At 41.5% G+C, this 13,829-nt stretch overlaps 2 protein-coding genes across 2 annotated transcripts; both read right to left on the reverse strand.

Annotated features, from left to right (window-relative positions):
* Positions 1-818: 818 nt before the first annotated feature.
* LOC114911268 (interferon-induced protein 44-like) lies at positions 819-8,140 on the reverse strand. The gene is made up of 7 exons (XM_029254799.1): positions 8,130-8,140; positions 6,564-6,614; positions 6,112-6,307; positions 5,737-5,889; positions 3,300-3,471; positions 2,357-2,457; positions 819-986 (listed from the first exon to the last, which is right to left on the reverse strand). The coding sequence occupies exons 1-7, from the start codon at positions 8,138-8,140 to the stop codon at positions 819-821; spliced, it is 852 nt and encodes a 283-aa protein (XP_029110632.1).
* A 3,608-nt stretch (positions 8,141-11,748) lies between these two features.
* LOC114911262 (interferon-induced protein 44-like) lies at positions 11,749-12,619 on the reverse strand. The gene is made up of 3 exons (XM_029254741.1): positions 12,577-12,619; positions 12,295-12,447; positions 11,749-12,021 (listed from the first exon to the last, which is right to left on the reverse strand). Exons 2-3 carry the CDS (start codon positions 12,379-12,381, stop codon positions 11,875-11,877), a joined length of 234 nt encoding a protein of 77 aa, XP_029110574.1. The 5' UTR covers positions 12,382-12,447; positions 12,577-12,619; the 3' UTR covers positions 11,749-11,874.
* Between the last annotated feature and the right edge of the window lie 1,210 nt (positions 12,620-13,829).

Raw genomic sequence — 13,829 nt, forward strand, 5'->3', positions numbered from 1 at the left:
GCGGGTCGTTACAGTATGAATGAATGAATTGTTCCAGTAAAAATTAGAAAGCTGTTTAAAGGTTTTGGGGGTGCAGTGGCATGGTGGCGCAGCAGGTTTAGATGGGTCCTGTTCTCTGGCAGGTCTAGGCTTTGAGTCCCAATTGGGGTGCTTTGGACTGGCATCCTGTCCTGGGTGTGTCCCATTCCCCCCCTGGTTAGGTGCTGCTGGGTTAGGCCCCGGTTCACTGTGACCCCACTCAAAGGGGGTGTGCGGTGGTCCAGCAGGCTTGGCCAGGGCCTGCACTCCAGAGGGTCTGGGGTTTGAGTCCTGCGTGGATTGCCCTGTGACAGACTGGTGCCCTGTCCTGGGTGCCTCCCCTCCTCCTCCAGCCCTACACCCTGTGTTGCCAGGTTAGGCTCCGGCTTGCTGTGACCCCCATTTGAGACAAGTGGCTTCAGCCTGTCTGTCTGTGTGTGTGTGTGTGTGTGTGTGTGTGTGTGTGTGTGCATTTAAATGGTGTAATAATTGTAAGTTAACACTATGTGCTTTAGCAGAGGATTTATTTGAGCAATTTCAATTGTGAGAGAGCAATTCTGAAACACATCAAAGACATATTCATGTCTGAATTGTTTCAGAAAAAAATTACCCAGCTGTAAAAATGGTTAAATAATTCTATATAGCTACTCACCATTATTACAAGGTACTTTCAAAGAATCACATTAGACTACCCATAATGGAATGCAAAACCAAAACAGTATAAAATCAGTTTTAGTTTAGTTTAGTGTGAAAATTACATGTTAGAATTAAATGCTATGCTTAATATCCAAATCATTGTTTTAGTCATAGATATTGTCAAAGTAATTGTTTACAAAATGGAGAATTTGCTGAAGAGTGCTCAGCAGCAGGATGTCACAGTTCTCCTCCAGGTCAGTCTCATGGTTGTAGTTCTTCACTGGAAATATACAAGACACTGATATGCCCAGTTGATCACTCACCTCATGGATCTGAGAAAAGGTGAAGGTCTTGTGTAAATACTTCTATAATCACCAGTAAAATGATTTTAATTGTCTGAGGGGTACCCTCTTCCACTGTGAAATAAATAAAAAAAAATCAAGTTTAAGTTTTAATCTACTTTAAATCAGTTACAGTCTTACATTTTTGGAGCAGACTGTTGTTCCAAAGGGGGGGTGCGGTGGCGCAGTGGGGTTGGACTGGGTCCTGCTCTCCAGTGGGTCGGGGGTTCGAGTCCCGCTTGGGGTGCCTTGCGACGGACTGGTGTCCCGTCCTGGGTGTGTCCCCTCCCCCTCCAGCCTTACGCCCTGTGTTGCCGGGTAGGCTCCGGTTCCCCACAGCCCCGTATGGGACAAGCGGTTTGGAAAATGTGTGTGTGTGTGTGTGTGTGTGTGTGTGTGTGTGTCTATAACTTCATGTATGTATAAAATAGCATTTGCATGAACATGACAATAAGTTCAGTTTTGTTCAGTGGCCTCCCCAGCACCAGATCTGAATACAGCAGAGCATCTTTGAAATGTGGAAGAACAGGAGATTTGCAGCATGAATACACTAACAAATGTGTTGCAATAACGTGATACAATCCTGTCAACATGGATCAGAATCTCTAAGGAATCTATCCAGGACCTTGTTGAATCCATGCAATTAAGAATTTAGGCTGTTCTGAGGACAAAGGCAGGGGGGTCCTACCTAGCATTAGAATGATGTCCTTAAAAAAGGAGTGGTTTGTCACACATGTTGCAATGCAGCTGGAATATAAAGTCACTATGTGTTTTGTCTCCTTTAATATCAGATACTGTCTCCCAGTAAAGAAGCACAGGTTTGTGTGAGTTACTTTGAATGTGCTACATTTGTCAGAAAGTTTTTGTTTACGATTCAAAACCAAGTTTAGCAATAAAGTAAAAGAGCTATCAGTGACAGAATCAGAGCGTATGAAAAACAAAACAAAAATATTACCACTAAGGATGACTAACTTACAGCTGAACATTTCCCTCACACTCCAATGGAACCCCAACTGAGGACAGCAGATCCACTGTCTGCTCGCACTGTTGGTGTCTAACTATAACTGTATTACCATTTGATTCAATAGAATATCTGCAATATGTTACTTTGCAGGCCAAGAGTTGGACAGTACTTCTCTAAAGCATTCACAGAAACACTCAAAGATGAACTGTAAAAACCTTGCCCACAGTAATTCCACAGTGACCCTTATTAAATGTATTAATGAATATTACAAGACTCCAAAATCTCTGCAATATTAGCAGATGTTGTTGCAAAAAAATATACTGTAATTGTAACACAGCCATTACATTTTACAAAGTTCAGAATACAATAACCAGTCCTCTAAAATAGTAACTCTCACCTTCTTTTTTATATATGGACTGCGATACACATCCTGTATGTCCTTCTCCACATAAATACATGCTTCATCCACTTTGCTCAGGATCAGTAGCTGGGGGACTCCTGAAATCATGTAATTTGTCACACATAAAAATCAACTACCAGAGTTCTTATTTGCTTAAATTCATTTTAGAACTATTCCCAACAATTTCCTAATACTGCCTACACCTGTGAAGGACTGTATACACGCCCCAAAACGAATTCAGGCCTAAAATAAATTAAGAAACCTATGTTTCTTTTTTGTATCAAGTGTTTCAAAACTTTATTTGTGGGAAAATTTGCCTATTTTTTCCTTACGAAAAGTAAAACAAGCATCCTTTTTAATTACAAAAAACAGAAACAAAAACCCACTTTTTATAAAACATTTGGCATTTCTCAGAAGAAATACTTTGAAATTGTCTTTTGATCTTCAGACATTTGGCCATGAAATTTATATTATAAGGGCTATTTACAATTATTCACTAAGCAGATGCCTTCCTCCAGCAACTTCCTACAAACTGTATGTCATGTTATCAGTACACACACCTAGGTGACTTAGAGTGCTACTTACAATGGGTCATTCATCCATATATCAGTGGAACACACACACTCTCTCTCTATCACTCACACACTATGGGTGAACCTGAACAGCCTGTCTTTGGACTGTGGAAGGAAACCCACACAGATGCAGGAAGAGCATTCAAACTCCACACAGACTGAGTGGGGATCAAACCCATGTCCTCTTCCACCAGCAAGGTGCTGTGAGACAGCAGCGATACTCGCTGTGCTTTTGTCCCACCTGCTGCCACCCAAATATTATGTATTTGAAATGGTGACGTAAACTGTTAAAACACAGGTTCGGTGTCAGAAATTAAAAATTTATATGGAACAGCCCTCACTTCTCACAATAATTGTTCCCAACTTACCAATCTCATTGGCATTCTGTCGAATAGCATCAATTTTTTTCATCAGCTGCTCAGGCATGTCTGTGACTTTAGAGGCATCTATCACATATACTACGCAGTGGATCTTGTTTTGCAGTTTCGCTGATTTGTCCAACTGAGGGTCGTCTTCTTTCAAGGGTGATGTTGTTTTCAGCTAAAGATAGAGGAGGGAAAAAGGAATGAATCACTGAGAGCAACACAAAGAATTATACAGGAAAAATAATGGCTTTTCTGAGCCCTTTTATATTACATAGAATGTGTGATAAAGTGGTTTATTGCTCATTTGTGTGGACAGGAGAAAACTGAAATATGACTGGAAAAACCAGTGAGCACAGTTAAAAAAATCTTCTTCATCTCAGGTGAATTTGTCTTCTCCATTGACCCTGAAGGTAAAGAAACTGTTCAAATAAATGGCCAAGAGATAAAAATGGTGACAGACACAGAAAGTGATTAGAACTGGTCAACACTAGTGGACATGGAGCTAAACTTAAGCAGACTTCTTGAGAAAGAAGTTTTATGGTTATGTACAAACTGTTTCACTTCAGTGTGTTGGCTACTTTGAGGCACTTTGATCTGGATGTCCCATCAATAAGACACAAATGATGTGTCACTGTATACGAATAAAATATGCTGACAACAATTAACTTTCCGATCAACAGAAAGTACAACTACCTCAGACGGTGGAAAGTATCTCCACAGGAAAGGCAGAAAAGTTTTATCCAAAAGTGAAATCACAACCAGAAATGAGCAGGTTATCAAGAAAACTGCTTGTTATAAAGACACTTATAAAATAAAGGACCTGCATGGCTTTCCAAATGTCAAACTGCCTTATTTTGTTTCTGTGCCGAAAGTTACTTAGACCAGTAGAAATGAGGTGATATTTGCAAGTGATTTAAACAGACACAACTAACATTTGAGCTGCTATGTATATATTTTCATGTTTCGATGTCAGAATGGAAAGATTTCCATTTCCATATCATTCATTTCTTTTTACAGCTAATACTTTCCTGTGACTTGGTATGGAATAAATACAGTTGTATGATAGTCACAGATTTAAAAAAAAAAAAAAAGGAAAGAGGGGATATGGTATGGTTACCAGAGATTGTGAGATACAGAGAATGAGAAAAGATAGGGAAGCAGAAAGCAAGAGAATGAAGGCTGTGATTTGTGTAGTTCTATATACTGTAATAAATATAACTGCACCATTAGCAGGACAAGTGTTAGTTATGTTCACACACCAAACTACTGTTTACAGAGTAAAATAACTGTTCAAATAAGAGTGAACATCACAGCTTCTGCTTCCAGGATAGACTCTGAACCACCTGATACCCTGCATTGTATGAGTACAAGTGATTAAAACTAACAGATGAATTGATTCTGTTATTCTTTTGCTATAAATGTTAAATGCTAGGGGGGCGCGGGGGCGCGGTGGCGCAGTGGGCTGGACCGGGTCCTGCTCTCTGCTGGATCTGGGGTTCGAGTCCTGCTTGGGGTGCCTTGCAGCGGACTGGCGTCCCAACCTGGGTGTGTCCCCTCTCCCTCCAGCCTTTCACCCTGTGTTGCCGGGCTAGGCTCTCGCTCCCCGCGACCCCATATGGGACAAGCGGTTCAGAAAATGTGTGTGTGTGTTAAATGCTAATATTTATTTTACATTTCTTTGCTGTAGAGTTGTACCCTATATATTTTTGAAAATTATTGTAAAGCACTTTGAAACACAGCTTTCAAGATGTAAAATAAAGATTATTTTTATTAGAACAATTCTTGTAATAACTGTAAGAACTCCTAAGGCTGTGTACCTCATTTTGCTGAGCCAATCAAAGTATAACAGTTTGATTCATACTGATATTGTCTTTCAAGACAATTATTTTTTTTTGCTTGAAGTTTTATATTGATAGGTAAAGGTTTTCTTTGGCATTTCCTAGCACTTTCATTTTTAAATTTGTTTTAGGATTTATGAGAAACGATAGTTTTACACCATGAGGGAATCTCAAAGCATAAAACACAGGACAGAAGATTTCTCAGAGGTGTTTGCAAGTGGCCACAGAGTTATGAGAAAAACTGAGGTGCATGTGAGAAGCCACAATACGCATGAGGGAGAGGCTGCTCACCTTGTGTGGAGCTCAAAATAACTAAGGCTCATATTTTGAATTGAAATTTTTGGTCTCGTATGGCATTTCCCATTAATGTGTGTTAAAAACCTTATTATGCAAATTTTTTAATTACAAATTAAAAGTGTTAGTACAAGTTCTCCTAATATGAGCATTCATGATGAAAAAAACACTGTTTGAGCAAAACTTTTAAATGTTCAAATAAAAACAATGCATTAAAATTCCTTGTTTAATTTTCAGTGCTTACAATGTTCTGAGTTTTAGGTTACACTTAAAGCTAATCATATTCATATTAAATGCATTATTCATACCTGATACCGGTCAGGAACATGCCCCTTCAGAATGTTGCAAATGTCTTCAACATGCACTCCTTCACCTGGAGCCGCTTTCAACCCCATGGTGTCGCACACAATGAATGAGAGTGGCTTACCATCCTCGCCTGCTTTAATCCTGAAAGAAAGAAGCTGGAAGCAAAGGTGATGTTTCAAAATTATTTTAAGTAGTATTACTATGAGATGTTTCAAAATAAAGTGAGCATCATAAGTATTGGGTGGGTGAAGACTATATACAGACATGGCTATAGACACAGTTCAGTAAAAAACATATATTACAAGTTTTAATGCATTAAAGATGAGCTACTTTGTGAGTTTGCTTTCGTGTGTTTGCTTTTTGAAAGATTCGAGTACCTGGGTTGTCACACCATCACCAGAATTGCCTGAGATGGCTTGGCTGGTAACATAACCATGGAAGACAGAGCTGATGGAGTTGAAGAAGCTGGACTTTCCAGCACCAACAGGACCAACCAGCAGAATCCGTGCCTGACTCACTGAATTGATACTGGGTTTGGACCTCTTGATTTCATTTATCAGCTCATTCTTTTTCCTAGAAGGAACAAAAACAGGAACATGAAATAAACAAATAAATAACCATATGCAACACGTTCTGCTCCCTGAAAGAAGCTGGTGTTTCACAATGATTTAAGTCATTTAAGTTTGTGTAAAGGCTCAGAGGATTCAGGTTAGAATACAAAATGTGTTAATGGACTGAATAAGAAACTCCGTCTATTAGAAAAGTTATTTGTTTCATAAGTGGCTGCAGAGGTTTTTCACTGTATGGTATGCAATTGTATAACACGTACTCTGATTTCCACACAGTTTTCCTCCATGTTTCTTCAAACGTCCTCCAAATTCTGAGAAAAAAAACAACAAAATAATACAAGCCACAGTTTATTTTTAAGTTGAAACCAGAGTGATCTGTCTCAAACTGTAAGGCACTGATTGAGTAACTGTAACGGTTTGAACCTCAGACCAATTTATAACATTTGTATAGGCAGTACAGTAGGCAGTGGCTACAACAATCAGAATGTCCCAGGTGAAGAACAAATAAAGCAGGTGGAAGAACAATTATTAATTTAGCTGACACTTTCTGTTACTTGATTTGTAAGTGAGGGACGTGGTGGCATGGCGGTTTCAGCCCTTTCCCGCTGTGTGGCGCATCTGTGGTTTGACCCCTTACATTTTTATTTTGCTCAAAACAATTATTAACATTATATTTTTTGCTGAAGCACAATTATCAAAAAATTCAGTACAACTGAAAATTTTTCAGGCAAATTCCATAAAAGTTTTTTCTAAAAAAAGAACACTCACTTTCATCATTCATGTCCCTCATGTAGTCGTTCGCAAAAGAAAGTATTTTCTGAAGAGCGCTAAGTAGCAAGATGTCATCATTTTGCTGAAGCTCCACCTCGCGGGTGTAGTTTTTCACTGGAAACACAGAAAGCAGTGGTATGCCCAGACGAGCACTTGCGTTCTTGATCTGAGGTGAAGGAAAAGGTGAAGTTCGTTTGTGAATAAATGCAATGAGGTTAAATGTCTCAAGAAAACAGTCGGTTAAATATCTATGTCAAAATCAGTATCTGAAATTGTTTGGTGATCACAGAGCGGTCAGTACATTACTACTATGGACTTTAAGTCCAGAGGTGCCAAAATTTGCTGCATGTGTAATTTCCTGTTCTCTGTACATCATTTTAAAACATAAAATATTATTTTGACTGCAACTTGTAGTTTCAAAAATGTATTACTAGAGATAAATCAATGCTCATAGATACCTTTTTGGAAATTTGAGCCACAAAGTCCATTTAACATGTTGCTGTTCTTATTTTTATAGCAAATACGTGATGGTAAACCTCTTGTAGAAGCTCATTAAATCCAATAATCAATAAATCGCTGTATTCCCTTACCCCAAAACTGCAGCAACCTCTTTTAACTCAAAGTTTCTGCTGCACATTTATTACTAGGCTCTACATTAGAACTCGGTGCAATTTCTTTCAAGCTTTAATTTTGATGTTTGCAGCTGTTTAAACTTTTTTAGATGGTCAATAAATTCTATTGTAACACATTCATTTTTCAAAGTTCACTCAACTAACACAGCAAATCTCACCATTTTTTGCAGGTATTCACTGTGATACACTTTCCGTACGTCTTTCTCTACGGGGGGACATCCATGATCCACTTTGGTCAGAAGCAACACCTGGGGGACACCTGAAACATGGATTTTGTCTCTCAAATGTGACCAGGAGCTGAGGTGGTAAATAGCACTTCATGTAATTTTACATATGGCAAGTGAACCATTGTACCTAACAATGTCACTTTCCTTATTATGGCTGCATCTGTATAATAAAGCACATATCACAAATAAAGCATACATGATACGCATGATGGCGCCGCGGATGGCCGCCTCGGTGTGGAGCTCCACAGTTGTTTTACTGTTTTTGTTAGTTTGCCCTGTCTTTAGTTATACTCCGACTATCAGTTTTACCAGGGAAGAACTGCTGAACATTCGGCAGTACACACCACCCGACATTTTACCGGTTTTCGACTATTCTGACGTTTTGCTGGACATTGTAGTCGGAGGTGCAGCGGCGCTGCTCAAGCGCTCCAAGCGCTCCAAGACGCGCAAGCGCGGAAAGCGAGCCGGCGCGCTTGTCAAGCTCCGAAAGCGCGGCTTTAGAACAGCGCTGCCTAGTATCCATCTGGCGAACCTCCGCTCCCTACCCAACAAAATGGACGAACTTTTCCTCCTGTCCCAAAGAAACAAGGACTTTTTCAACTCTGCTGCTCTGTGCTTCACGGAAACCTGGCTGAATGAAGCCATTCCGGACAGCGCGCTACATCTGCCGGGCTTCCAGCTGTTCAGAGCGGATCGCGACGCGGAATCAGCGGGGAAATCACGTGGCGGTGGGACATGCTTCTACATCAACGAAAGGTGGTGTACAGATGTGACAGCGTTGAAGAAGATGTGCTGTCCCGACCTAGAAGCGCTCTTCATCAACTGCAAGACTTTCTACTCGCCGCGGGAGTTCTCCTCGTTAATCCTCGTAAGTGTTTACATTCCACCGCAAGCGTGCGTGAACGCAGCGCTGCAACAGCTGGGCGACCAGATCACTGACACAGAGCAACAACACCCGGACTCTGTTATAATCATTCTCGGGGACTTTAATAAAGCAAATCTCTCCCGTGAACTGCCAAAATACAGACAGCATATTACATGTCCCACCAGAGACAGTAATATTTTGGACCACTGCTACACCAGGGTAAAGGATGCATACCACTCTGTTCCACGGGCAGCTTTGGGGCTCTCTGATCACTGCCTGGTTCATCTTATACCGACCTACAGGCAGAAACTGAAATCAGCTAAACCTGTAATAAGGACTGTTAAAAGATGGACTGGGGAAGCAGAGCAGGACTTACAATCCTGCTTCGAGTGCACTGACTGGAGTGTTTTTGAGGCTGCTGCTAGCGATCTGGATGAGCTCACAGACTCTGTAACATCATACGTCAGTTTCTGTGAGGATATGTGCATCCCTACCAGGACTCGTTTAACATACAACAATGACAAACCGTGGTTCACTGCAAAACTCAGACAGCTTCGTCAGGCCAAAGAAGACGCCTACAAGAACGGGGACAGAGTCTTGTATAAACAGGCCAAAAACACTATGGCAAAGGAGATCAGAGTGGCTAAGAGAAACTACTCTGAAAAGCTGAAGAAACAGTTTTCAGCCAACGATCCTGCGTCGGTGTGGAAAGGCATGAAAGACATCACAAATTACAAGACACCACCCCCCGGCACCGTGTCAACTCAACAACTAGCCGACGATCTGAATGAGTTTTATTGCAGGTTTGATAAACCCTGTCTCACACCCTACACCCATTCAGACCCTCTCTCCACCAATCACTTAACAACTCAAGTAACCCCCACCTCCCCCCCTCCTGTACCTTTGATCTGCGAAGAGGAGGTGCGTCGGGTCTTCGTCAAACAGAAGACAAGGAAAGCACCAGGCCCAGACGGTGTCTCACCGGCCTGCCTAAAAACCTGTGCTGACCAGCTGGCCCCTATCTTCACAAAGATCTTCAACAGATCACTGGAGATGTGCGAAATTCCTTCCTGCTTCAAACGCTCCACCATCATCCCCATCCCAAAGAAATCCAAAATCACAGGACTTAATGACTACAGACCTGTCGCCCTAACGTCTGTGGTCATGAAGTCCCTTGAAAAACTGGTGTTGGACTACCTGAAAGACATCACTGGACCCTTGCTGGACCCCCTGCAGTTTGAGTACCGAGCAAACAGGTCTGTGGATGATGCAGTCAACATGGGACTGCACTACATTCTGCAACATCTGGACAAACCAGGGACTTATGCGAGAATCCTGTTCGTGGACTTCAGCTCAGCCTTCAACACCATCATCCCACACCTCCTCCTGTCCAAATTAACCCAACTCTCCGTGCCCACCTCCATCTGTCAGTGGATCACCAACTTTCTGACAGACAGGCAGCAGATAGTGAGGCTGGGAAAATTCTCATCCGAAACTCGCACAATCAGTACTGGAGCCCCCCAGGGATGTGTGCTCTCCCCACTGCTCTTCTCCCTGTACACCAACGACTGCACCGCGAAGGACCCCTCTGTCAAACTCCTGAAGTTTGCAGACGACACCACACTCATCGGCCTCATCCGGAATGGCGACGAGTCTGCCTATAGACAGGAGGTCCAAGAGCTGGCTGTCTGGTGCAGTCATAACAACCTGGAGCTGAACACGCTCAAAACAGTGGAGATGATCGTAGACTTCAGGAGAAACACCTCAGCATTATCCCCACTCACCATCATGAACAGCACTGTGGCAACAGTGGAGTCATTCAGGTTCCTGGGCACCACCATCTCACAGGACCTGAAGTGGGAGCCCCACATAGACTCCATTGTGAAGAAGGCCCAGCAGAGGTTGTACTTCCTTCGTCAGCTGAGGAAGTTCAACCTGCCACAGGAGCTACTGCTGCAATTCTACTCTGCAGTCATTGAGTCCGTCCTCTGCACCTCTATAACTGTCTGGTTCGGCTCAGCTACGAAGTCAGACATCAGAAGACTGCAGCGGATAGTTCGGACTGCTGGAAGAATCATCGGCACATCCCCCCCCAGCTCTCCAAGAACTGCACTCGTCCAGAGTCAGTAAAAGGGCGAGCAAAATCATTCTAGACCCCTCACATCCAGGCCACTTCCTCTTTGAACCCTTGCCATCTGGCCGGCGCTACAGAGCACTGTGCACCAGGACAGCCAGGCATAAGAAAAGTTTCTTTCCTCAGGCCATCTACCTCATGAACACCTAAATCTCTCCCCTAGAGAGTAAACCGTGCAATACATAATGCTATTTATATTTATAACTATTTATCACATTTCTCTTACACTCCCTTGCATTTGTATCTAGCGACTATTTTTGTACTATTTTTGTATATTGGGTACTTTATATTTTTAAATATTTTTTATCCCTTGCTCACATACTCTATCTTCTCATCTGTGTCTTGTCACTGTCATTCTGTCTGTGCTGTGGTAGTTCCTGTCACCAAGACAAATTCCTTGTATGTGCGAACATACTTGGCAATAAAGCTCGTTCTGATTCTGATTCTGATATCAATCTCACAAAAGTCAGGCTTAAAATGTAGTGAAAAGAACGTAGCTTTTCCATTGTTCAGTTATTAGTTCCTTTTTCCATTAAAACACATCTTACAGCACTTTGTGTGGACAGGTGACTGTTCATTAAAGCTATAAATATAAACCCAACACTGGTCCTGTATGACATAGGCACCAAAAGGAAAGGAAGACCCATGAGTGAAACCTTGATGTGATGTGTTGTAGTTTCATTCTGCTTTCATTTCTCTCTCCCTTCTTCAGGCCAACTGGATATTTTTAGCCTTTTGTTACCCTAAACAGTTCAGTTACAGGTAGCTGTGTTTCCTTGGATGCAATGTTTTTACAGTGCAGTACAGTAAGCCCCAACTTGTATCACAATCTATCGTCAAAATCAGAATATTATATAATACTCAGGACTTGAGGACACACTTGACCACACGCCCCTACTTCTCTGCATAATCATATTGACTTACTAAATTTATTGACTTCTTTCAAATTGCACAAAGTTTCTCCAGCAGAGTGTCTGGAATAAGTGGTATGTTGGGTATTTCAAGAAAATATGCAACACAGTGAATCTTGTTTTCCAGTTGTTCTAACATGCTGGACTTGCTGTTTTCCAAAGCTGATACAGGATTGAACTAAACAAAAGGAAAAAGTAATAAATCAAAAAGAGAACAGTTTTCCCCCTATCTTACAAACTACTTCTCAAACAGTACAGCAGTATCATACAGAAAGCTCAAAGCACACTCAAATTTAAATCAGATTTTTTTTTTTTCTCTTTTTTGCAAAAACTGACCAAAAGCAATCTGTTACATGTCACTGGAAATTAGTTCTAATTTCAGGCTGGAGTACCTCTGTTTCTTATCTCCGTTCCAAATACTTATGCCCTCATTTAATAAGTCTATCCTTACCTGGTACCTGTCTCCAATTTCACCATTTAGAATGTTAGGAATGTCTTCAATATTCAGCCCTTGTGCTGGGCCCTCCTCTAGTCCCATGGTGTCACACAGGATGAATGGCAGAGGTTCACCATCTTGACCTGCCTCAATCTGGTAAGTGCAAAACTGGAAACACAAGTGACAATTAAACAAGGTTTGGAACAGCATTATAATGTGATATGTTATATACACACAATATGATTATTCTGGGAATAATTTGCAGTCATTTTTTGATTTCTCACAAAACCCTTGTACCTTGAGGATCACGCTGCTTTCTAAAGTGGTGCCTGTCACAGCTTGGCTGGTAATATGACCATGGAAGACAGAGTTGATGAAGTTGAAGAAGCTGGACTTTCCAGCACCAACAGGGCCAACCAGCAGAATCCGTGCCTGTTTCACTGAACTGACACTGGGCTTGTACCTCTTGACTTCATTAAGCAGTTCATTTCTTCTCCTAGAAGGAACAAAAATGGAAATTAGCCATTCATACAATTAGAATACACACACACACATTTTCAGGAACCGCCTGTCCCATACAGGGTCACGGGGAACCGGAGCCTAACCCGGCAACACAGGGCGTAAGGCCGGAGGGGGAGGGGACACACCCAGGACGGGACGCCAGTCCGTCGCAAGGCACCCCAAGCAGGACTCGAACCCCAGACCCACTGGAGAGCAGGCCTGTGGTCCAACCCACTGCGCCACCGCACCCCCTCACAATTAGAATAATGTCCTAAAATTTACACAAATTTAAAATTAACATTCAATTGGCACATACTCTGCAGTCTATTTAATGTCCCTCCATGGTTTATCAAGAAGTTTTTCAAAGTCTGAAAGAAAACAGAAAAGGGCATTAGAAATATGTGCAACTTACAAACAAAACCTTATTTGTAATTGAAAACAGAACCACCAGCACGAGTTCTTTAGAACACTGCGTGACACTCACTGTTTTCTCCAGGTCTGGCAGCAGCCATGTTGATTTGGTGGGTTGTTTGAACGTTGTCCTGAGAGCTTGTTTAAATCTTGTCCCAACAGTTTCTCACTTAAAGTTTTCAGACTTTCCACCGGACCGGTTCTAAAACCATTTCATATAACCAGAGTTGTTAATAAGATGTTTTAAAAAATTACACTGATTCAGTTAATGGCATCATGTTTTGAACTGCACGGTGTCTTAAAAATGTGTAACATTTTACATTCAACCACAATAAATATGACAGTGGGTTTCCAGTCTCCTGTGGGAGATATCCTTCTGTCCTTGGTTCAGTTGAGACAAACCTGCTGTTTAATAATGAATAATGCTGTAATGCTGTTTAAAAAATTATTTTTTAAATTGTTTATTTTTATTTATTTATTCTTCTGTTGTATAATCTGCGAATACAATTGGTATCTTAATACTGCATTTCCTGGAGCTGCACTAAAGATTTTCACTCTTCTCTACATGTTATGTTGACAATGATGTGACAATAAAACTTGATTGATTGAGTGATTGATTGATTGATGAGGCTTTTGAA

This window comes from Scleropages formosus, chromosome 9 (assembly GCF_900964775.1).
Source record: "Scleropages formosus chromosome 9, fSclFor1.1, whole genome shotgun sequence".
NCBI lineage: Eukaryota > Metazoa > Chordata > Actinopteri > Osteoglossiformes > Osteoglossidae > Scleropages > Scleropages formosus.